The sequence below is a fragment of the Salvia miltiorrhiza genome, chromosome 3 (genome assembly GCF_028751815.1).
Source record: "Salvia miltiorrhiza cultivar Shanhuang (shh) chromosome 3, IMPLAD_Smil_shh, whole genome shotgun sequence".
Lineage (NCBI taxonomy): Eukaryota > Viridiplantae > Streptophyta > Magnoliopsida > Lamiales > Lamiaceae > Salvia > Salvia miltiorrhiza.
In genome coordinates, this window is record NC_080389.1 from 34,671,260 (window position 1) to 34,696,602 (window position 25,343).

Consider the following 25,343-nt stretch of genomic DNA (forward strand, 5'->3'; position numbering starts at 1 on the left):
ACCCCCGCAGAGTGGCCCTTAATAGAATACAGATGGTACACCCCCGCAGAGCGGCCCATAATAGAATACAGATGGTACACCCCTGCAGAGCGGCCCTTAATAGGATACAGATTCAGTGTGAGTGTGTGTCCGGATGTTACGCAAGTAAGAGTAGGTTTCCCTAAACCATGAAATCCATTTTATTAAGATGTCCATGGCCCAAACCTCATTAAAACCCAGTGGGAAAAAGAGTGTTTGGTCTACATGATGGTAACCGAATAGGGCACTTACACGTAAAATTTCTTAAGGTTATTTATGTTCCATGGCCTGGTGAGAGGCCGCCCTCCTTGGTCTGCTAGGTGATAAGCTCCTCCTCCTAAGACCTCCGTGATGACGAAAGGACCTTCCCAGTAAGCTTCGAATTTCCTTACGGGCTTCAAAGCATCTGCTCGTTTGAGTACCAAGTCTTCCTTCCCAAGTCTGTGCAGCTTTACTTTCTTGTCGTAACCAGCCTTGATAATGCTTTTGTACTTTGCCGCTCTCACTTGAGCTTCCTCTCTCTGTAGCTTAATCAAGTCCAAATCAAGTCGGCGCAATTCCTCATTCTGTGTGGTGTTATAGGTAGTGACCCGATGAGATTCCAGCCTTACCTCAACAGGTACCACAACGTTTGACCCGTATACCAAAGTGAAAGGAGCTTCTCCGGTTGCGGTCTTCAGGCTAGTTCTAAGCGCCCATAACACTGTGTCTAATTCCTCAACCCATCGTCCCCTGCTTCGTTCAAGTCTCTTCTTGATCCCCTCACATATGGTGCGGTTTGCCAGCTCTACCTGTCCGTTGGCTTGAGAATGCGCTACTGACACGAATTTTTGTGTGATATCCATCCGAGAACAAAAATCCTCAATCTTCTTGCTCGTGAACTGGGTTACATTGTCCGAAACCAAAATCCTTGGCACCCCGTGTTCGCTATTTTATTTAACACGCCGCAAGTGTACGGGTGTAATTGTGTATAGTAGCAAGCAAGGTCGTATTCCACAGAGACTGAATTAACCAATTCCTATCCTAAATTATTCTACTCTATCTGGACAAACGAAATTGAGTGTTTTGTTGTAAAAAAACAAAATAAATAAACAGCAGGAAAGAAAACAAATCAAGCTGTGAAACAGAGAAACAGATAAGACAAGATTTCCCAAGGCAAAGGTTTCAACAAATTCTCCTAACTAACATGTTCAATTCAATTAATGAGATGATTCCTAAGGCAATCTCAAAACTAGTCTATACCCACTCCCGTGGCATACAAACCGTTGATTACATGCAAGGCTACCGTCTCCGGATCACACTTCTAACATGCAACTCCTAAAAGCTCATAGGATTAACGCCCTCACAAATATCAATTCCCTTTAGAATTAAATATATGTGTTCTATGTTCTTAGTTCAGGTAATAATTATCATCTCCCGATATCAAATTAAAACCTATGATTATGCTAAATTGGTGATCAAGCAAAAAAGCAAACAATTATAACAAGAACATAAAAATGAATAACAATCTCAATTAATTGAATCAAACAGTCAGAAATTCAAATCATGTCTACTCCCTAAACCCTGGGAAAAAGGGATTCTAGCCACACATAGACATATGAACTAGAATATAATTCTCAATAAAACTATAAAACATTCAACAATAAAACCGTAGTAGAATCGAGAATCTTTAGTTCTTGCTCTGGCTCCGTTCTCCGTCTCAGCTCTCAGGAAAAGTAAAAATATGATAAAAGATGATAAAAGCTGCAGAGAATAAGTTCTTGGGGAGTATTTATATGCCCTAGGTCTTGTAGCTCTCAAAAATACCCAAAATCACAAAAAAAACGAATTTTGGGCGGAAAAACGGCGTCTCGCGCGGCCGGGTCGCGCGCCGAGCCCGCGCGCGCTGTCCAGCAGGTCTGTCTTCGTCGCGCGGCTGGGTCACGCGGCCGCGCGCCTGGACCGCGCGACCTCGCGCGGCCTTGCGCAGTGATTTTGTTTTGGCTCGTTCTCCCTCGTCCGAACTCCGATTTATGAACCGTTTGCGCTCACGAACTCCTATCGAGACGAACTACAACTTCTATTTCAGCCAAATCTTCCAAATTCTGCTTCTTTATTTCTGAAAAATACGTTCAAACACAAGCAAGTGACAAGTTCTTGACCAAAAACCAATATAAGCTCAAATAAATCAACAAACACACAAAATCCTCATAACTAAACATCAAAAATGACACACCATGAAGTAAAAATGCATGTTTATCAACCCCCAAACTTGAACTATTGTCCGTCCTCGGACAAAATAAAGATGAACCAAGAATGAATCAACAAGAGCGTAGAGAAAAGTGGATAACATTGTGGCTTCAGATTTGTCAACAAAATTACCAACATGCATTTGTATCTCCAATCATCTAGATATCACACTCACGACAAATTCAAATTATGGTCTCAATGAATTGCAATCCTCACCAAAAGGATAAAGAAAATAAGAACTCTCAACTCTCAAGTGTATCAATAAAAAAGGACGTGTATACGCTCAGTTCAAGCTAAACAAGTACTCATCCATAAGCTTGTCAATCGTCTCACCTCTCCACCACTAAATGTGTGCTCCTATAACTAAGATCAAAAAGGTCTTTATTGAGGGTTGTAATGTAGGCTCTTTGGTAGGATAGAATATATTTGGCTAAGTGACTAATAGATACTCTCAATGTAGCATAATCACCAACCTTATAGCATTCTTACTCAATTCTATCCTCCACCTTCCGCAAAACCAAATTTTTCAATACGAAAATCATCACAACTCAACAATTATTTCTCATAACATTATGTCTCTCTAATGCATCCTATGTACCCATTTTTTCCAATTCTTTTCATTTTTTTTTTCTTTGTTTTTTTTTTTCTTTTCTCCACCATTCCTTTTTTTTTTCTTTTTTTTTTCTTTCAACAACTCTTGTAGGGTACTAGGATTTTCAATTTAAAACCACAAAACATAACTCATGATCATTTATCTCCACAACCCAATTATCTCCTATCAAATAATCTCCAAGCTCCCACACATAGCTAAATCAAAGAATATGGAAAAATAAGGCTCAAAGGGGGCGAACTAGGATCATATAAAGATATAGGACAAATAAGGGATAAATAGGCTAGCAAAGATGGCCTTCTATCATCGCAAAGTTATTAAGCACACTACGTGACCTCGAGGGAGAAACCAAGACAAGTTCTAGTGAGACACATGCAAGCTCGAGCAATCACTCAAGAATAAGAAATAAGACTGTAAAAATAATGACAGTCAAGGCTCAAATCTCACAGCTTATTTCATTGATTGCAAACACATAGAGACCATGCTTATCATTCATCAATCATGCTCGATCACAACAATATCAACACAAACGCATGCAATTTCACAAGTTTAAAGCAGAAATCATCATGAGCCAGTTATCTAACAAGACTCTACACAACTCGCATCATCATCAAGGTACATCACGAAGAAACCACCAAAGCAAGACTAAGGGAACTCAACGACAAAACAAACAAGAACAACCAAAAAGAAAAGTGCACCCACAAAGACACATCCCCCCCAAACTTATTCACCACTAAGGAGAATAAGTTTGAAAAGGATTTGTGGGGCACAAAAACAACTAACAAACGAAAAGAAACGAACTAACCAAGATTGGGTTGCCTCCCAATAAGCGCTATTTTTAACGTCGTTAGCTCGACAGAACATCAAACTCATCAAGGAGGCTGGTACAAACAGTTCTGCGAACAGCTGCTCCCTGCTCCACTCTTGCTAGCCAAAATGCCTCCTTTCAACTTCCGATCACCTGGGTCCTGCCAAGAAAAAGGATCCGTATCAAAAATATTAAAAATATCAACACTTACCTTGCCCGGATCTTTAGCTTTCTTGGGCACTTCATCTTCTTGGATGTGGCATGGTTCATAGACATGAAACGTTTGGCTTTCCTCATGAACTCTCAACGTGAGCTCTCCTTTCTCCACATCAATCAAAGCTCTTCCCATTGCAAGGAACGGGCGCCCCAAAATCAGCGGAATTTTATTGTCGTCCTCAATGTCTAGAACCACAAAATCTGCAGGGAAAATAAAATCCCCCACCTTCACAAGCACATTCTCCACAATTCCACGCGGATAGGTAACCGATCTGTCCGCCATCTGCAGCCTCATAGATGTCGGCTTCAACTCTCCAATCGCCAGCTGCTTGAAAACAGATAACGGCATGAGATTGATGCTTGCCCCCAAGTCGCAGAGTGACCTTCTGAATTGCTGGCCTCCAATAATGCAGGAAAGTGTGAAGCTACCCGGATCTTTGACCTTCGCCGGCAGCTTCCTCTGCAAGATTGCGCTGCATTCTTCATTGAGATTCACCGTCTCAAACTCTCCCAGCCTCCTCTTCCTCGAGATAATGTCCTTCAGGAATCTAGCATACTGCGGCATCTCCTGCAGTGCTTCCACCAATGGAATATTAATATGTACTTTCCTGAAGATCTCTAAGAATTTGGAGAACTGCTCTTGTCCCTTCTCTTTCTTCTGGCGCTGAGGGAGAGGTATAGTCACAGTTGCTGGCGAAGTAGCTGTCTGCTTTTCATCCTTCTTTTTGCCAGAAACCTCAACAGTGACCTCCTCTGCTCTTTCTTCAATCAGCTGTGCACTCTCTTCTTTTGCCGTCATAGCCCCTTCATGTGTAGTCCTGCTCGGCAGATCAACCATCTTAAAATGACGCTGGGGAAACGGCATCCACCTAGGAGGACGCAGATGAGGTGGAAGTCGTCGGCCTTCCTCCCAGACTCTCCACGATAGCTCTGGTCTCTCCATCTCACGAGATCCATGGCTGCAATCTGAGGTGACTTCACTCTTTAACCCAATGGCCATGCACTGCTCCTTTGGGTTCACCTTGGCATTGTTTAAGAGGTTACCCGACTGTTGGAGTTTGTTGATGGCGGTGGATATTTGACCCAATTGGGTCTCAAACATCTTCATTTGAGTCCCCACAGCAACGGCATTAGACTCTAGCTTTTCCATCCTCTCATCTGCCTTGGAGATGAACTTCATCATCAGCTCCTCTATATTTGGCTTCTTCTCTTCATTAATGATTCCATTCGTAACAGAGAAGCCTGGTGGAGGTTGGATTGCATTATTGGGATTCCCATAAGCCAAATTGGGATGTGGACGCCCCCCATGATGAAACTGCTGTCCACTATTGTATCCACCCTGTTGCCCATGCTGAAAGTTCCCATAGTTTCTGCCATTGATGTAGTTGACGTCTTCTACGCCTGTCGGGATCTCTACAGCTGGCTCAGAATTGCCAACAGTCATAGCATTGGTTTTCGAGTTCATCTCTGCCAGCTGAGTCAAAATCAATGCCATGGGATCTGAGCTGGAAGCAGCAACAACTTTCTTCAGCTGCACCCTCTCGGACGGCCATTGGTAGCTGGTAGCTGCCATACTTTCTATGATCTCCATCGCTTCTGCGCTTCCCTTCTTGAGCAATGAGCCCCCTGCAGCTGTATCCATGAACATCCTGGTGCGCTCTCCACAAGCGTTATAGAACATGACCACCAGAGTCCCCTCATCGAAGCCATGGGACGGGCACTTCCTCAACTTCTCCTGGTATCTCTCCCATGTCTCTGCTAGTGTCTCTCCATCGAACTGTTGGAATTGGAGAATCTCCATCTTTAACTTTAATATGAGCCCGGGAGGATGGAACTTCCGCAGAAAAAGATCAGCCAAATCCCCCCATACAGGATTAGCTCCCAGCTGCAAAGTATGATACCATGACTTTGCCTTATCCCGGAGTGAGAATGGGAAAAGGCGGAGTCGTATGATGTCATCTGGGACTCCGTTCATCTTGACAGTGCTGCACAACTCCAAGAATTGCGCCAGATGCGCATTTGGGTCCTCCACGGCTTTACCTCCATATTGGTTTTGCTGCACCATGGTAATCAACCCAGTCCTTAGCTCGAAGTTATTCGCGTGGACTCTGGGCGGCTCTTGGTACTGGTACAGTGGAGTAAATGCCTCATCAATAGGTGGCTGTTTCTGCTCAGCAGCATTTTTCTGAGCATCCAACACCGCCTGCAACTGCTCTCTCAACGCACGGACTTCTTCCGCAGTGGCCATAGAATCCAAATTATCTTGCTTTGCTTGGCTGTTCTTGCGGCGGAGCGTAGCTTCAATCTCAGGATCAAAATCTTCAAGAGGAAGCTTCTGAGATCGCGTGTTCATGCACTACCTAGAAAACTCCAACGCAAGAATCAGAACCGCAGGAAAAATAAAGAACAGAAAATTAAAGAACAGAAAAAAAAAAAATCCAGAGTAGTATCAAACAATTAACAGAATAGTACTGATAAAAATCAGTCCCCGGCAACGGCGCCAAAAACTTGTTCGCTATTTTATTTAACACGCCGCAAGTGTACGGGTGTAATTGTGTATAGTAGCAAGCAAGGTCCTATTCCACAGAGACTGAATTAACCAATTCCTATCCTAAATTATTCTACTCTATCTGGACAAACGAAATTGAGTGTTTTGTTGTAAAAAAACCAAAATAAATAAACAGCAGGAAAGAAAACAAATCAAGCTGTGAAACAGAGAAACAGATAAGACAAGATTTCCCAAGGCAAAGGTTTCAACAGATTCTCCTAACTAACATGTTCAATTCAATTAATGAGATGATTCCTAAGGCAATCTCAAAACTAGTCTATACCCACTCCCGTGGCATACAAACCGTTGATTACATGCAAGGCTACCGTCTCCGGATCGCACTTCTAACATGTAACTCCTAAAAGCTCATAGGATTAACGCCCTCACAAATATCAATTCCCTTTAGAATTAAATATATGTGTTCTATGTTCTTAGTTCAGGTAATAATTATCATCTCCCGATATCAAATTAAAACCTATGATTATGCTAAATTGGTGATCAAGCAAAAAAAGCAAACAATTATAACAAGAACATAAAAATGAATAACAATCTCAATTAATTGAATCAAACAGTCAGAAATTCAAATCATGTCTACTCCCTAAACCCTTGAAAAAAGGGATTCTAGCCACACATAGACATATGAACTAGAATATAATTCTCAATAAAACTATAAAACATTCAACAATAAAACCGTAGTAGAATCGAGAATCTTTAGTTCTTGCTCTGGCTCCGTTCTCCGTCTCAGCTCTCAGGAAAAGTAAAAATATGATAAAAGATGATAAAAGCTGCAGAGAATAAGTTATTGGGGAGTATTTATATGCCCTAGGTCTTGTAGCTCTCAAAAATACCCAGAATCACAAAAAAAACGAATTTTGGGCGGAAAAACGGCGTCTCGCGCGGCCGGGTCGCGCGCCGAGCCCGCGCGCGCTGTCCAGCAGGTCTGTCTTCGTCGCGCGGCTGGGTCACGCGGCCGCGCGCCTGGACCGCGCGACCTCGCGTGGCCTTGCGCAGTGATTTTGTTTTGGCTCGTTCTCCCTCGTCCGAACTCCGATTTACGAACCGTTTGCGCTCACGAACTCCTATCGAGATGAACTACAACTTCTATTTCAGCCAAATCTTCCAAATTCGGCTTCTTTATTTCTGAAAAATACGTTCAAACACAAGTAAGTGACAAGTTCTTGACCAAAAACCAATATAAGCTCAAATAAATCAACAAACACACAAAATCCTCATAACTAAACATCAAAAATGACACACCATGAAGTAAAAATGCATGTTTATCACCCCGTATCGACAACAGATGTTCTTCCATAAGAACTTCTCCACTGTGTTATCGTCGATTTTGGTGACAGCCTCTACTTCGATCCATTTAGAGAAGTAATCTACAGCAACTATAAGAAAGCATTTGCCTCCCGGAGCAGTTGGTAGTTTACCCACAATGTCGATTCCCCATTTGTCAAAAGGATGCGCAGCATACATGATCCCCATTTCTTCCCCAGGTATGTTGATTTTGGGAGCGTGTTTCTGACAAGCCTCACATTTTTGCACGAAGGCCTTCGATTCTTTGCTGATTCTGAGCCAGTAGAATCCTGCCCTGATTATTTTCCTTGTCAAATCCCTGTGTCCACCGTGGTTACCACAGCACCCCTGATGGATCTCTTTTAAGGCGAACTGTGCTACTTCAGGGGCCAGGCATTTCAAAAATGGGTGTGTGAAGGACCTCTTATAGAGCTGATCGCCGATGAGGCAGTAATTCTCGTATTTAGCGTATCATGAAGTATCCTCTTTCATTCGTTTGCCATTTTTCAGATAGTATATGATGGGAGTTTTCCAGTCATCCTTGGTTTCAATGTTATATACCTGCGCAACCGCTTCTCTCTTAGGTTCGAACACCAAGGTAATGTCCTCGCTCCAAGTTTGTTCGACTGCGCTGGCTACTTTGGCCAAGAGGTCTGCTCGCTGGTTTTCCTCCCTCGGCACTTGTTGTATTTCGAGTTTCTCAAACTTCTTCCCGATCTCTTGGATTTTGTCAGAGTAATATTTCATTCTTTCTTCCTTTATCCCGTAGCCTCCTGTTAATTATTATACCACCAATTGAGAGTCGGTTTTAATCACCACATTGTCGGCTCTGAGTTCCCTGAGTATGTGGGCTGCCCTTAACACTGCTTCATATTCGGCTTCATTATTGGATAACTTATCTTCGAACTTGACAGCGAATTGATAGACTTCCCCTTCAGGCGAGGTGATGTAGATTCCCACCCCACACCCTTCTTTAGTGACCGATCCATCGACCTGTGCTGCCCATGGTCCCCTCATAGGCCACCTTGTTGTTTCTTGAATAAAATCCGTTAGTGCCTGCGCTCTAATGGTAGTGCGCGGCTCAAACTCGACCTCATATTCTCCCAGCTCTATGGCCCATTTCACCATCTTCCCTGCTAGATCAGGTCGCCCTAGGATTTGTCTGAATGGTATTATTGTCCTTACAATGACCTTGTGTGATAAGAAATATGGCCTTAACTTTCTGGCCGTGATCATAATTGTGTATGCGGTCTTCTCAACCTCAGTATAGCGCAGCTCTGCACCCTGGATGACCTTGCTTACAAAGTATATCGGTTTTTGTTGCCGGTTCTTCTCTCGGACCAGCACCGAGCTCAGAGATTCAATTCCCACAGAGATATATAGGTATAGTGGTTCTCCCGAAGAAGGCTTTGTCAGTACTGGTAGTTTGGTTAGGTAGGCCTTTAGGTCTTCGAAAGCTCTTTGGCACTCGCTACTCCATTCAAATCGACTTCCTTTCCTTAGAAATTTGAAGAACGGGAGACTTCGCTCAGCTGAGCGTGAGATAAACCGACTCAGCGCGGTAATTCGACCATTGAGTGTTTGGATTTCTTTGACATTCCTGGGTGGGGTCATGTTCAGGATGGCTTTAACTTTGTCAACATTGACTTCAATCCCCTCTGGCGTTACCCTGTAACCCAAGAACTTTCCTGATTGCACTCCAAAGGTGCATTTGGGGAGCATTAGTCTATTCTTGCGGACTACTGAGAAGGTTTCCTCCAAGTCGGCCACGTGGGAGCTGGCCTTAATGCTGCGCACCAGCATGTCGTCAACATACACTGAGATATTTCTCCTTAGCTGCGTCCTGAAAATTTTGTCCATCATGCGCTGGTATGTGGCCCCTGCATTCTTGAGGCCGAAAGGCATGCTTTCCCATCCGAAGACTCCTGTGCATACTGCAAAGGCAGTTTTGGCTACGTCCCCCGGGTGCATCTTTACTTGATGGTATCCTTGGTAGGCGTCCATCATGGACAGGAGTTCACACCCTGAAGTAGCGTCCACCAGCTGATCTATCCGAGTGAGTGGGTAACAATCCTTAGGACAAGCTGCGTTGAGATCTCTATAGTCCACACACATTCTCCACACCTTGGCTTTCTTCTCTACCATGACTGCATTAGATATCCATTCAGGATATTGGATTTCTACAATATGTCCTGCTTCTAGGAGGGCTTGGACCTGTTCCCGAATTGTTGCATCCTTCTTCGCGCCGAAGTGTCTTGTTTTCTGTTTGACAGGTTTAACCATCGGGTCCACATTAAGACGATGTTCAGCTAACTCTCTGTCTATCCCTTTTAGATCGGAAGTGTTGAATGCAAATACATCTGCATTCCTGCGTAGGCATGCGGTGACTTCCCTTTGGAGGACGGATGTCATTCCTGCTCCAATTTTGGTGGTGTATCCCTCCTTGTCAAGAAAAAGTTCGATGAGCAAGCACGCGTCACTCGTGGAAACAAGAGGTTGTTTGTCAGCTCCGTCTCTGAGTTCCATGATTTCTCTGCGTTCAGGCTTTGACGCGGTGACTATCCCCACCTTCTCCTTTCTTTGATCGTTGGGTTCCCCCGAAGTTTTTGCTTGCTTTCGTTTCTACTTTCGAGTGTTGGGGTCGTCTCTGGTATTATCCTTTTGTTGCGCAGTTTGTTGGGTTAAAGTTTGTACATGGCATTGCTTCGATGTAGCTTGGTCCCCCCACACTTCCCCAATCCTTCCACCGTCTATCGAAAATTTCATTTTAAGGTAGAATGTGGAAACCAATGCCTTAAAGGTGTTCAGAGCAGGCCGCCCCAAAATGATGTTATATGTGGGCTTAGGAGCATCTATGATTAAGAATCTGATTGTTCTGGTTTTATAACCATGCGATCGTCCCATGGTGACCGGTAGTTCTACCATCCCGATCAGTACTACTGATTCTCCTGAAAATCCATAGAGTGGTGCATTTGTTGGTTCAATATTGACATCCGAGCCAAGAGCCTTCCAGCAGTCCCAATACACAATATTCACCGCACTGCCCGAGTCTACGAAAACCCGATGGACCAGGCAACCGGCCACGTCTGTTGAGAAGACTAATGCGTCATCATGGGGGTACATTAATGATCTGGCATCCTCCGGGCCAAAGGATATGGTGGGTTCGCTGGCTGCGCTGGTAATAGCCATGACCTTCGTGTTAAAGTGTCATGTTCTTACAGCTCGGATAAGTTGTTTCTTCGCTCTGTTTGATGTGGGTGTACCATTTTCTCCGACGATCATATGAATTTCCCACTGGAAAGGTTGTCACTCTGGTACATCATTCCTTAGTTCTCCTTCGCGCCTGTCATTCGCGCCATTCCTCATCTTCCTCCCGTCACGTCTATGATTATCATGATTACGGTTGAGCCGTTCTCTGTTCATTTTCTTCGGAGGTCCAGCGACGAATCTGTCTAATCGACCTTGTCTCACCAATATCTCCAACTGGTTCATCAGGTGTCCGCAGTTCGCGGTTGTGTGTCCATAAGCGTTATGATATTCGCATAACAGATCATTTTTCCCCGGCTTGGGATTACCGCGGGTGTAGTTCCATGGGGCTCGGAACCAAGTTTCATCTTTGACAAGATGGAAGATCTCATCAGCAGGCCTGTCCAACGGATGTCGTTCATATATATCACCGCCTTTATTGCGTCGATCAGTCTGCGCAGGTCCTGGGGAAGGGGACCTGGTTTCTACTGCCATGGCTGGTATTCTTGGTGGTAGACCCTTGTATGGTGTTCTCTGAGAGTGCTTATCGCTAGGATTCATCCCGTTGTCACTTTTCTTTACGCGGAGTTTATTGGCTTCGGCCCTTCGTGCGGCCTTGGCGTCCTCCAATTGCAGGTACCCTGGTAGTATGGCCATGATATCGTCGAACTCCTTGGGTGGTGTTATCTGTAACGCGTCAAAAAGAGGACCTTGCTTTAACCCTCGGACAAATGCATAACACTTGATTTGTGATTCTGCCTCTGGTGTATCCAGCACGGCCATGTTGAACCTGGCCACGTACTCCCTTAGAGATTCCTGCGGTTCCTGTTTGACATCCATCAGAGATATAGCAATCTTTCCCATTCTCTTGGAACTAGCAAACTGTCGCATAAACATGAGGTATAAGTCCCCGTATGAGTAGATGGAGCTACTTTTCAAGTTGTGGAACTATCTTTGGGCCATTCCTGATAAGGTGGTGGCAAAAATTCGGCATTTTATGCCTTCTCCATATTGGTGTAATGATGCCAGGCCTTCGAACCGTGCCATATGCGCCTCTGGGTCGGTGGTCCCATCATATTCGAGGGAGACTGGGCGATAGTTCACGGGTAGGGGTTCTAGTAAGATCTCATCTGAGAATGGACTATTGCTTAATCGCGGCACCTGTCGGTGAGGCGCGTTCCTCTTTCTTCCCCCTGACGTAACCACGACCCTGCGTTTGTTCTGAATTTCCTTTCGGGGTTCTTCCCCCTGGTCATTCGATGAATATGCTTCCTCGTCGGAAACTTCGTTCCTTACGGTCTCTTGGGGGTGTTCTCTCAGTTCCGTTTCTAGGCTCTTCAACTAACTTTTAAGGAATGATACTCTCTCTTTGAGTCTAGTGTTCTCCCTTTGAGTGCCCCGACTGCGCTGTGGAGTGGTGCCGCTTGTAGAGTCACCTACGTCTTCGATTTGGACACTGTTAGTGACAAATTTTCTCTTGTTCTTCCCTTGTCCTTCTTCGGTATTCCCCATTCCCCTTTGCATGACTGGTTGTGATATGTTAGGTAATTCGTGTTCCCTGTCCTGGGCTGGCACTGTGGTGCTTTTCTTGTGTGTTACGGGCTCGACCTCTCTCAATGTGGTCGGGGTAATAAGAGGGGGCTGCACCCCTGCCAGCTGACGGATTGTGGCATAGTTAAGCATCACCAGCATTTGCTCAGTGATCGTGACATTAAGGAGCCCTTGTGTGGAGGTAGGCACTATGCTGACTGGTGCTGAAGTTCCAATCAGAGACTGTGTTGTCCCTGGAGTGGCCCCGGGAGGCCCCGAGGCCGGATTGTTAAAAGTGGTGAAACCTGGTGGTGTGAGTTCAGACAAGTTAATCCCTTGGGTCAAAGGGATCCCAGCCTTCCTATTTCCTGACTCCTCCGTGACCGTGTCGAAATCTTTAGCCAGATTCCTATAAGGATCATCAGTTCCCATGGTTGGTACCTGAAGAATAAGAGCATTAGCATAAGTATATATGAATAATTATTCCTGCGCAGTCGTCTTGCGCAGCCTTGTTTTCTCCACTCTTAGAATCATTGACTGCAATGGTGGGGCCCGTAAAACCCTAGAGAAACCCTGAAAAGATTCTTGAAATGTACAGTTCATAAAAGCCCAGGAACTTCGGCCCATAAGATAATTTAAGATCAAACATACGGATTTATCGAAAACAAAAATTGCGTAGAAAATCCTTCCTTATGACTGTTTATGATGGATATCTAATTTTTTGGGAAATAAACCCAGGAAATCATCGTCGCACCTGTTCTCCAAGATGCACCAGAATCACTAAGATGATGAAGAGCTCAATCGCAAAGTAACCACGACGAAGGGAAACAGATATTAGATAACGAAAATATCAAGAGGAAAGAAAGAGTTTAAACAACCTCCCATCGCACACCAATAGGGAAATTGCAATGGTTAAACTATATGAACACCTCCTGACAAGGGCTTAAGCATATTAACAGAGAGTCCACCATGGGCTCACCGGCCAAACACCATTCGGGAGAAAGAGAATGCACAGAGAACCATTTGTGAACGACATGTAAACATAACAAGGAAATGTTGACGAGAACCTCAAAAGATAGAATAAAGATAACTTTACCAAATACATCAGGGATCACATAAACTCATTACCTCCAGTACTTATCAAATACCGAAAATTTCAACTCATCATGTAACGAAAATTTCGTTTTGCCATCATTCGAAAAGGAAAGTTTTCATGCAAACATTCAAAGGGAGGCCAAATTTGTGTGCATGTGAAGGGATCCGCGCTGATTTGTGTTCACCTACCACGGATCCATGTTGAGGAAGAACAAGAACAGGAAAAACAGGACTCACAAATCAACAACAACTCACGCCTTAACTCAAATTCCCACAGACGGCGCCAGTTGGTAAGATGTCAACTCACCAACGTCCTAAAACTAGAAGATTAATGGAAGATCGGAACCTGAAGAATAAGAGCAGATGGATACTTCAACGTTCTTGAATGGAACAGTTCTTCAAGAATACAAACGTATATTGGTAAAAACTAGAATTTGGTCCTCTATTCTATTACAGATGTGTTATTTATAAGGGACAAAGATGGAGGGGTAGAGTTGTCTTTTTCCTTCATGGCACGTGCTCGGTGCGTCCTTGACGTCGTTGTCATCGGTAACTGTCCTTGCTCCATCGGCCTTGCAGCTTTTGCATCCTCCAGAAAGTAGTTGGGAAACTCTTGCCCGCGCTAGCATCTTCGGGCATTCACATAGAGATAAGCCTGAGCTGTCTTCTTGGCTATGCTGACGTCTGCACTGCCCTCTTGGCTACGCTGAGGTCTGCGCTGCACTCTCGACTACGCTGAGGTCTGCGCAGCACTCTCGGAGACGCTGATGTCTGCGCTGTCTTCTTGTCCACGTTGGCGTCTGCGCTGTCTTTTAGTCAGCGTTGGGATCTTCACTCTTTGTCCTGCACTGTTAGTTTCCCAGTTTGTACAATAATCATTATAATAGTCAATCGTTAATGCTAGCAAAATGTGAAGTACGAATCAGGTGCTGCGCTGATGAGGGCCTTATCCCTCATCAATATTATTGTCTTCAAGCACACCACCACCGATCAACTGATCTATATTATCTCCTTTTGGGTCTTCAAAGAAGTCGGAGACATCTAAATGAGTAGTATCAATTGGACCGTCAAAGTCAACATTATTGAACTCCTTCTTGCCTTTTCCCTTGATTGAATCTTGATATAGATCTGCAAGGTGTTTTTTGCTGTTCGGCAAGTACGTGCCCAATGTCCTGTCATACCACACCTTTGGCATTCACCTTCCTTTTTGTATGAATTGTGCTCGTTGGATGCTTTATGCTTTTTGTTGCTAGAGGTTGCATCATGTGGTTTACCACGTCCATGACCGCGACCATATCCACGTCCACGTCCACGTCCACGCCCACGACCACGTCCATTATCATGGTTGAAAGTTGCATTGACTTCAGGCAATGCAGCGGAACCGGTTGGGCGGAGTTCGTGGTTTTTCAAGAGCAATTCATTATTTTGCTCGGCAACCAACAAACAAGATATTAATTCTGAGTACTTTTTGAAACCACGCTCTCTATATTGTTGCTGTAACAGCACATTAGAAGCATGAAAAGTGGAGAATGTTTTCTCAAGCATATCAGCATCACTGATTTTCTCTCCACAAAGTTTCAATTTAGAAACAATTCTAACTAATTCAGAATTATAAGCACTTACAGACTTAAAGTCTTGTAGTCTTAGATGCATCCACTCGTAACGAGCTTTAGGAAGGACGACAGTCTTTTGATGATCAAACCTTTCTTTGAGGTTCGTCCACAATTCTTGTGGATCTTTGATAGTCAGATACTCTGTCTTAAGGTCATCATGAAGGTGATGACGAAGGAATATTAGTGCCTTAGCGCGATCCTGGTCGGACGCTTTGTTTCCTTCTTTTATAGTTTCTCCTAGACCCTTTGAGATCAGGTGAATATCAGCATCAAGAGTCCATGACATATAATTCTTGCCCGAGATGTCAAGGGCGATGAACTCAAGTTTGGCTATGTTTGCCATCCGTGCAATTCTGCACAAAATAATCAAGGATATGTTATCCAAATGTTTAATTTATTTTGCTCATAGAGCATGCAATATTCTTCAGGAATATTACTTGTGCTACTTTAATAGCATCAATTTAAGATCTTGAATGTAATATTCTTCAGGAATATTACTTGTGCTATTTAAATAGCATCAATTAATTTTTCAAGATTATTTCGGAAGAAAAAAATATATATACATATATATATCTAATATATTTCAGAATATAACATGTCAAATAACGAAATTAAAGCACAAAAAAAATACGAAATTTGACATATAAAAAATTGACAATAAACTTCATAGTAAACAAATTGATTTAATTTATTTTAATGAATATCAATTCGTCGGATTGAAGAAAATTATAAAAGAATAAATTTGATATGTGATGTGTATCTTTAATGTTTTATCTTCTGTTAAGCTAATCTTGTGTCTAGGCAGAATCTAAATTAACGAAATTTAAATAATGCTTTTAAGTAATAATCAACAGATTTAGATTAAATCTCGTATCGTGTTTTATTAGTAATTTAATAAATAAATAAATAAAAGAGTGGATTTTGAAAATAGCCACTTTTATATAGTAAAAATAAATTTTACCCACTAATATAAAACTTTAAAAAATACCCACATTTACCATTTTGCCCTTACATATAAAATTTTACAAATACCCACTGTTCAGTGGTTGTGAATTCAACTCGAATTCACAACTAAATTCAAGTATTGGTTGTGAATAACAAGTGTTGGTTGTGAATTCGCGTGAATTCACAACCAACACTATTTCGAGTTGTGAATTCACAACCGATAAAACTTGAATTCACAACCAACATTATTTCAAATTGTGAATTCACAACCAATGAAACTTGAATTCACAACCAACACTATTTCAATTGTGAATTCACAACCAACGCTGATAATTCAGTTGTGAATTCATAAACCTGGTTGTGAATTCAAGAACATTTGTACAAAATTGCGCGATTTTCATCAATTTCTAAGTTATGTGTCAGCTGCTTTACATTATACCGCATATTGATCAAAATAATTATGAAAGTCAAATAAAATGATACTAATAAGTATTCGAAATCCCAAGAAATAGATGGTGGATAAAGATGACTGATGTCTGACTCGTCTCGCTAAAACAACATAAAACAATGATTTTCGCCACCCGGTTTGGTTTTAGTTGTTTTCAAAGCGAGGCAATCAAATGAACAACACAACCACACATTTGATTAATTAATCAACCACCGATTACGGCAGTTGGCCGGGGAGGATCTCGGCATGCTTCGCACCTTCTCTTCCACCATCATCAACTGCTCGAGATCTGATCGCCGAGATTGATGACCTTCTCCGGAGCCTCGACCGCGGCGAGGGGGCGGACAACGCCGGAGGTGCGTGTAGACAGAGGAAGAAGGAAAGAGAGACGCCGAGATTGGAGATGAGGAGAGGAACGCGCGGCGGCAACGCCGATGTCGCCATGGCCGTCCTCGACCGCCACCGCTGTGCTCCAGTCGATCCGCCGCCTCAATAGCCGCCCTCGGCCGCCACCGCCGTGCTCCCGTCGATCCGCCGCCTCAATCGTCAGAGAGAGAGAGAGAGAGAGAGAGAAAGACAGAGAGAGAGCACTGAGGAATGAGAGAGAGGAGAGAGCGGGTAGAGAGAGAGAGAAATGAGAGAATGAAATGAAATTAGGGTTTGCCCATTTATATAGAAGGGTAATTTAGTCCTTTAACACAAAAAGTGGGTATTTTTTTATGTTTTTATTTGAATGGGTAAAATTTATTTTTACTATATAAAAGTGGGTACTCTTATATATTAACACTAAATAAAAAGCATTTGTCTTCTTTTCAGTTTTCTAAAACAAGCAGTAGTCAAGTAAATAGATTGAGAATCAAATCGAAGTATGACAATCACATTACACAAATCAGAAAAACATACGAATACGAGAATTTTGTAAAATCAAATAGATATGAAGTTATTTGATTAACACTCTTGTATGATTCACATAAAATCGACATATATTGATAGCACAAAAATTAAAGTAGAATTACGATTGAAGGAAGATGAGAGAATTAGAACTATCGTGCTGATAACGTGTTATAAACTAGAGAGAAGCGAGAGAATAGAGAAGAGAATACGAATCAAGTGTATTCAATATGGAGGCTAAAGGGCTCTATTTATATAAGTAGGAAGCTAGGGTTGTAGGGAGATTTCTTGGTCAACGCATATAAGATATATCTTATAGATATATTTACAACAAGATGGTAAATATAATTGTTAATAAAATTATTTTTGAAATAAGTTAGCAAGATGTTTTTGGGAGCTAACCAAAATGTGGAGAGGAAGAAAAATATTTGGGAGTAGTAAATTGGTGCTATTTTGTTTGTTCCTCCAGTCCACTACATGGGAAAATCATCTCCGCAGTTGAGCGGAAGGCGGCGGGAGCTAAAGGGCGAAACCTCCGACGACTCCAAGGGTAAGAAACCGGAAATGGAGCCTGAACGCGGCGGCCAGGTGCCGGAGCAACGAAGGCTGCCGCTATCGGAGGTGGTTGACGACTGCATACACCGCTGGTTCCAAGACACGCTCAAGGAGGCCAAAACTGGCGATATCAACATGCAGGTGCTCGTCGGCCAGATGTATTATTACGGCTATGGCATCGCCAAAGACGCTAACAAGGTTTAGTTGCTAAAGCTTGCTCTTTCCCCCCCTCAATTTAAGATGCTTGATTTCAAATTCTTTTCGCTTTTAGGGATTTTTACTCAATTCTGAACTCTGATAATTTAGGGGAGGATTTGGATAAGTAGGGCTTCGAGAGTTAGGGCTTCGGTGTGGAAAGTTAGCAATAAACGACCCGGTTAGCTCTCTATGCTCTCTGTGTTTCTATATTTGTGTTGGCAGAATTCAACTTGATTTTCTTATTAATATTTTTGCTGCGTTCCGTTTCGTGTCATGTATTTGTTTGATATGGATAGAAGTTGAGTGTGAGAAGCTGTGGAACTTGTTACCCTGTACAGGTTATAATGCGAGTGATTCAGATTCAGATTCAGATGAGTTGGTGGGTAATTCTTGATCCAGTCAGCTCTGTGCTTTGTTGATCAATTTGGAGGTGAGTAGCTATTCAACTTCTTTATGCCTGTCTACATCAGCGTAGCTTGATTTCAATTTTCCTTTTAAACTGTAACTTTGTTTCTGTGATTTCATCAGTTTTTGTTTTGGCTTCTGAATCTACTCGACATCTTATTTCTTGCTTCTTGTTAATTGATTATCTTTGTGCCGGTTCTACTTACTTATATTGATGTGCTTTTTTCCAATTAAAAGAGAAGTCAGCTTGTCTTATTTCCAATGGCATGGCATTTGGATTTTGGGTCTGGGAAAGGAGAGTCGTAGGTAAGTAGCATCATTATGGTGTTTAGAATATCTCAGTTGGAAATTACAGACTATACACTTGGTTTGGTTGTTTATGCTCACTTAGAGGCCAATAGGGATAGGGTATTGCTAACAGTTTACACTATCATTTTGTAAAATTTGAAGAGTGTTTGAAGAAAGTTGTTTGTGGGAATTGATAGGGCAGCCTATCACACTCCAATAGTCTCCTATCTGATGCATGATTCCCATTCTGAATGAGTTGATGTGCTTCATGAAGCTGATACTAGTTTGTGAGTGATATCTTGTACTTTAGCAACTGCTGCATCCAAACTGAAATAACAATCTTTAAAAATAAGTTAGAAGTTATTCGTGGTATGCATAAAAGCTTCAGAGAGAAGATTTCGTTTATGGATATCTCAAGTGTTGAAAGAATTAAGAGGTAATAATAAAGTATTACTATTTGCTGCGGACAGAAAACTTGAGGAGAAAAAACCCGTTGCCCTTAAAAATATCCAATTCAGCCACCATTTCAAATAATTTCACATTGGAAGTATATACCATATAGTACTAGCTGCCATAATGTGTTACAACGGATTCAGATACTCCATCTTGTGCCTTTAAATTTTAGACACTTGCCTCCTGTATAATATTATTTTAATGGGTTAATTGCATCAAAATACCTTACCTTTTCCCAAAATTTGGTTTTTTGACAAACTTTTTAATTGTAGCAAAAATTTTAGCTACGTTTCAATTTATTGCAATGTCCGTCCTGCGTATATTTCTGGCCAAATCCATTCATTTCCGGCCAATTTATTTTAGCTACGTTTCAATTTATTGCAATGGATTTGAGACGATAATGTTTCATTACCCGGCACGACATGCCACCTAAGCTTTACGGAGGTCCACCTCAACATGGATTTGGCCAGAAATATACGCGGGACGGACATTGCAATAAATTGAAACGTAGTTAAAATTTTTGCTACAATTAAAAAGTTTGTCAAAAAACCAAATTTTGGGAAAAAGGTCAGGTATTTTGATGCAATTAACCCTATTTTAATAGTTGAGAGCATGATGAGTGCATTTAGGGAAAATAATTTATTGGTGTGTGTCTACTTACACCCATGTAATATCTCCATACACCCACCAATTGATGGTATATGAGGGGCCTTTTACTCAATACACCCCAAACTATCCACTCAACTCAAATGATAAGGATCCTCTTAATTCATCTAGTCTTGTTCTTTATTTATCGCAAGTTCCTCTTGGATTAGTTATGAGTTGGGATATTTCTGAAGTGTAGGTATTAAGTAGTATTTAAATAAGGCTGAAATCATTAGTTAGGATTTGGCTGGGGATTAATTTTGTAATCGGAACAATTGCTGGGCAGGTGGTACACCTGTTATTTATGTTTCTTTTCTATTTCTTTCTTCTTTGTTAATAGAAACCATCCACCTAGTGCTATATATTTAGGGAGTTGATTAATGATATACGGCAGGAATGGGGATGGTGTTGGCTTGTTCCCGTTAAGGAATTCATTAGCATGTAGTTTGGTCATTATAGAGGTCACTCTTCTCTTGGTACTCTTTGAGTGTATGGAGATATATTCCGAATGTGTAGGATAGCACACTCTTCATTTAATGTGGTAGACTCACAAATGAAGAATAAAAATTGCTCCAAGTCTCTTAGAGAGTACAAATAAATGTAATCAGTCTAACAGTAAGTCATAATTAAGCAAGAAACGTACAACTGAGATGGAGCTTTCGTAGTGGTCTTCAGTCCTTATTCAAGAAGTGACACGTTTGAAATATTTTCCACTTCTCTCCTTTTCTCAGAGCTTACATTTTGTCTTGCATTTGTTCTCCCTTTTTATGTTATGCTCTACAAACTGTGAATGTGTAGTTCCATAGAGCACAGAACTTGCACAGTCAACGACTGTGCATTACCTGCCTTCGGTTGCAGGATACTTGAATCCTCGATTTTCTGATTTGAATCGGATTTTTGATGATCCAGTCTGTGGTGGGAAATCTAATGCAGGGTGATAAAGATGTTGATTCAGTTTGTGCTAAATTTATTCGTCGTGTGCTTGATGGCTTCCTTAGCTTGCAGTATCCTTGTTGAAGTTGCTGCGCCTGGCGAGCAAATTAGGATGCTGCTGTGTTTGTGTACTCATATGTACTTTATTCATTTGACTCATGTCAAACTATTATTTAGCAAATCTTTTTAATACGCTTGAACGATAAAGAATGTAAAATTAGTTCATGTGTTTTTCAATTCTTTGTGTAGCTTGAAATTAAAAGCTTCAGAAGATGATTGGAGCATATATTATTTACTTTAATATTATGATTCCAAAACTGAGATGAGCTTTCCTTAATCTTTTGTACTTGGATAATTGACAAAGATTATGGTTTCTGGGCCCCAACCAAATTCAGATTTGCTACTAAATCATAATTCGGACTTGTTATTAATAAGTTGTAACATTGCAGGCTATGATCCAATAGTTGCCCCGACGCATTTCGGGTTGCTTAATTAGTGGAAGGATTTCATAACTTTAAAAAGATGTTTAATTAAGTGGTGTTTGGTTTGATGGATGAGACACTCTTTTTGTCCATGATATTGTTTTTATTTTTATCATTTTGATCCGTCTATAATATTATTTTTACTTTCATTCATAATTATGAGTTCACAAATTGCACTCACAAGTGGGACCGAAATTACACTCACAATAATATCCACTATTATCTACTGCTTTTTTAAAATTTATGTTATTTATAAAGTGGAAACGATATCGTGGACGGAGGGAGTAGATAAAATTAAAGGATGATTAAATAATTAATCTAACTTTGGAATAATATAATTAAATGATTAGAGTGTATGTTGAACTATTTATTGTGTGATGAATTATGCAAATCAAATATTTGATTAAGATGAATTATTTCATCAATCATGTCTGTATCATTTAAATTAGATGTTTCCTCAGTGGAATGGACGATTTCATGACATAAAAGATCACGAGACTGATTTCAGCTCATATTTTCCAAGTCGATCTACTTGAATTGCACTATTCTAATTGTTGACGATCTTATGCAACTAGCGCTCAACCTTGAATAACATCACACCTCCTATTAAATACTATAAAATCTAGACAAAAAAAATTAGCAAGTTGCAAATTGGGACACAACATCTGACTCATCACTATCATAGGATAACACTGTGGGAAAAGAAATTGATTACTACTATTTAACTCATGACGGAAGTTTCTGTGAAACTCAAATCTATAGAGTTGAATTGGTCTCAAAAAAATAATTACTCTCTAATCTCCGTGCATGATTGTAGATGATGCCGTACAAGACGATTATATCGTACGGTGTTGAAATAAATCATCATCTGACTTGTAAATTATAATGCACTTATTCGAACTTTCCAATCACTGAAACGGACCTTCTATTAAAGTAAGTCTTTTGTATACATACTTTTTTCAAAATTGATTACTAGTATTTTATAATATTTGGAGTGGTTTGTCTGAATTCAAATAATCAACTACAATGAAAAGTTGACATTCAAAGATGATGAGATTGCCGACTCTTTGCTTACTTGGTGATTTTTCTAAGTTGGGTGGTAGCTGGTGTAGGGGATATTTGGTGCAAAATCATGCTCAAAATTATAAACAATTTTTGTCCAGATAAACCCATCTTTCTTTATTAATTTAATCGGGCTGGATGTGAACTTCATTGGATTCATCACATGCCTTTTGGTATGAATAATTGATAATTGAGAAACATAAATTTCTTTCTCTTTTTTTATTTATAAATTAACAGTATTAAATAAAAAAAAATTAAAGACCGTGCCAACAGAAGACTCGAACCCAAGACCTTTGACCTTAGACATTAATTTCTTACCGCTTAGCCAACACACGTACACTAAAACATAAATTTGTATTTGCACATTCCAGAGCACTCACATAATTTAGGAAGATAATTATAAATATTATATTAAAATATACGAGTGTTTCTCACATAAAAAAAAATTCAATGATAAATATACATGATCTTGTATTGTGGAATATATACTTATAAACGGCAAATTTCATCCATAAAGTAAGCGTGCAAATCAAATATTTTCTTTTGAATTCTTGAAGTCAAAATACCCTCGGAGATCATTGTCTTTATATAAATTATTACACTGAAGTTGCTAATATCTTGTCTTTAGAAAATATTAGTATGTCTTTATTCCTAACTAACTAACTAAGTTATTTATATTCTCAACAGAAGAACTTATGCAAAATCAATAAAAATTACTCCATTCGTCCATGATAAAATTTTTATTTTTATTTTTTGAGATGTTCACATAAAAACTTTATACTCCCTCCGTCCCAAACGAAATGTCCTATTTCTGTTCGGCACAGAGATTAAGAAATGTATATAAAGTAGATAAAGTGGGTTGATGAAAATTATTTAAATATTAAGTATAGAGAGAGAGTGTATTGCCAAAAAAGGAAACAGGACATTTCGTTTGGGACAGCCCAAAAAGAAAAATAGGATATTTCGTTTGGGACGGAGGGAGTATATTATTTTTGTATTATATCTCACCACTTATAATATATATTTATTTTTAATTTTTATATTTTCGCTTCTTTTAATATTAATTATAATATATTTTGACAACTCGCAATACACTCAACAATCAATCCCTCTTTTGGCGGCTTCGAAATCGGACTTCAGATAGATCCCTCCTTGGCGATTTTCTGTCGGAGATTCATCACACATGTGCTTCTTTTGGCTGCTATGTTTTTAGCTGGACTTCACGGGAAGGCAACTCCATGGCTGATAGCTTAGCTAAATCTGCTCTTTCAGATTCTGTCCTTATGTTTTCTTCTGAGGTGCATCCTCATGTGTTAAACTCTCTTGTCTATATATATATAAAAGTGGAACCAATATGCCTATACTATTTTTCCGCCCAAAGTGTAGCATTAATTTTAACCTTAATTAATCAATTTACACAATTCAATATTAATTTCAACATTTATTTACATAATTAATGCTGATTTTTATTTATACTAGCAAGTTCTATTTCTGATCTATTAAATTACGACTACAATTTGTTCTCATTTTCAATATAAATGCTCAATTGAATTAGCATTTATATTTATCTTAAAATATTGGATTTCATGATAATCAATACTACAAAAGTATAAAGATATTTTTTTGGTAAAAACTAATCTCTCATACAATACACTTATAACATTAGGTTCTTAAACCACATTAATTTATTCTAAACTTAATAATTATCGTCAAAATATATAAAAAATTGTTTTCATGTAAAATGATTATATGGATAGGAAGTTAGTTGAAAATATGTTCACTGAGACATAAATATAATTAAAAAAATATTTAATTATTTATATAGGTTAAAAGATTAAAAAAATAAAAAATCAATTTCACCCTAAAATTGAAAACGATGACATGGAAAAAAATAGTTAAGATAGAGTATTTTTTTTAGGTAGTATGCATTTTCTTCATGAAATTAGATGATAATTGTTAAATTGTTTAGATTTTGAAACAAAATAATCAGCAACACTAATTTTTCGTTTATAAAAATAGGTAAACAATTAAACAGAACACAAAAACTTAGGTGCTATTGGGTGCACTGTAGAATCGGGTTACACCCGCACTCAGACTTTAACCTGCATTTTGATTTAAATCATGTAAATGACACTATTTAGTTATACAAATGTCACTGCCTATAATTGACATTATTCAGTTATACAAATTACACTATAACATTTTGAAACATTATAGTGTCATTTACAATTTTATGATGTCAATGACAGGAAGTGTCATTTACAATATTATAATGTCAATTATATGTGGTGTCATTTGTATAACAGAATATAATCAATTACAGACAGTGTCATTTGTATAACTGAATAGTGTCATTTACAAGGTTCGAATCAGGAAGCGGGTTTGTATTTGAGCGCGGGTCAGAGTTTGAACGCGAGTGCAACCGTCTAATCAGAAAGCTACATTTATATATAAAAGCAGATCATGTGTTCATTGAAAAAATTGTAAATACATTATTTTTAATGGCTATGATAAAATCAACAACAAAATATGTTTAATTTTATGGATTTCAATAATAAATTATCGTTTGCATAATTATTATTAAATTTTAAAACAAGTGTATAAAATAAATGTTGTGTACATAATAGTGAAGCTCAATAAATATGATCGCAACTCATCGTTTAGTTAATTTCACTTTAAACTTTTTTTTAGACAATTTCACTTCAAACTATTGATATAGTATATGATTGGTGATTTCATGTCACTTACAAAGATATATTCCTAAATTTATACCACTTCAAAAAATAATATTAACTCATCACAATCACATTATTTTTATATAATATA

The 25,343-nt window shown here is 39.9% G+C and overlaps 2 protein-coding genes across 5 annotated transcripts; one reads left to right on the forward strand and one right to left on the reverse strand.

Annotated features, from left to right (window-relative positions):
• Positions 1-14,545: 14,545 nt before the first annotated feature.
• LOC131018698 (uncharacterized) lies at positions 14,546-17,049 on the reverse strand. The gene is made up of 3 exons (XM_057947412.1): positions 16,826-17,049; positions 14,786-15,565; positions 14,546-14,744 (listed from the first exon to the last, which is right to left on the reverse strand). Exons 1-3 carry the CDS (start codon positions 17,047-17,049, stop codon positions 14,546-14,548), a joined length of 1,203 nt encoding a protein of 400 aa, XP_057803395.1.
• Positions 17,050-17,846: 797 nt separating this feature from the next.
• Positions 17,847-21,290, forward strand: LOC131016430 (uncharacterized). Of its 4 annotated transcripts, none has more exons than XM_057945122.1 (4): positions 17,847-18,249; positions 18,358-18,427; positions 18,588-18,679; positions 20,974-21,290. In XM_057945122.1, the coding sequence occupies exons 1-3, from the start codon at positions 17,974-17,976 to the stop codon at positions 18,641-18,643; spliced, it is 402 nt and encodes a 133-aa protein (XP_057801105.1). In that variant the 5' UTR covers positions 17,847-17,973; the 3' UTR covers positions 18,644-18,679; positions 20,974-21,290. The 4 variants fall into 4 exon arrangements, 3 of the variants coding, with proteins under 3 accessions (XP_057801105.1, XP_057801106.1, XP_057801107.1); XM_057945123.1 differs by having other exon boundaries at positions 17,850-18,249; positions 20,950-21,290; XR_009098993.1 differs by having other exon boundaries at positions 17,875-18,249; positions 18,588-19,600; positions 20,000-21,290.
• The last annotated feature ends 4,053 nt before the right edge of the window (positions 21,291-25,343 follow it).

Excerpts from the sequence above, each read along its gene's own strand:
- LOC131016430 (XM_057945122.1), top strand. The coding sequence starts at position 17,974 with ATGGGAAAATCATCTCCGCAGTTGAGCGGAAGGCGGCGGGAGCTAAAG. Across the intron at positions 18,250-18,357 it reads TCGCCAAAGACGCTAACAAG|GGGAGGATTTGGATAAGTAG; the intron begins GTTTAGTTGCTA and ends CTGATAATTTAG. Across the intron at positions 18,428-18,587 it reads AGTTAGCAATAAACGACCCG|GTTATAATGCGAGTGATTCA; the intron begins GTTAGCTCTCTA and ends TACCCTGTACAG.
- LOC131018698 (XM_057947412.1), bottom strand. The coding sequence starts at position 17,049 with ATGGCGACATCGGCGTTGCCGCCGCGCGTTCCTCTCCTCATCTCCAAT. Across the intron at positions 15,566-16,825 it reads ATCCTCCCCGGCCAACTGCC|AATTGCACGGATGGCAAACA; the intron begins GTAATCGGTGGT and ends TATTTTGTGCAG. Across the intron at positions 14,745-14,785 it reads AAGGAAGGTGAATGCCAAAG|CAAAAAACACCTTGCAGATC; the intron begins GTGTGGTATGAC and ends CTTGCCGAACAG.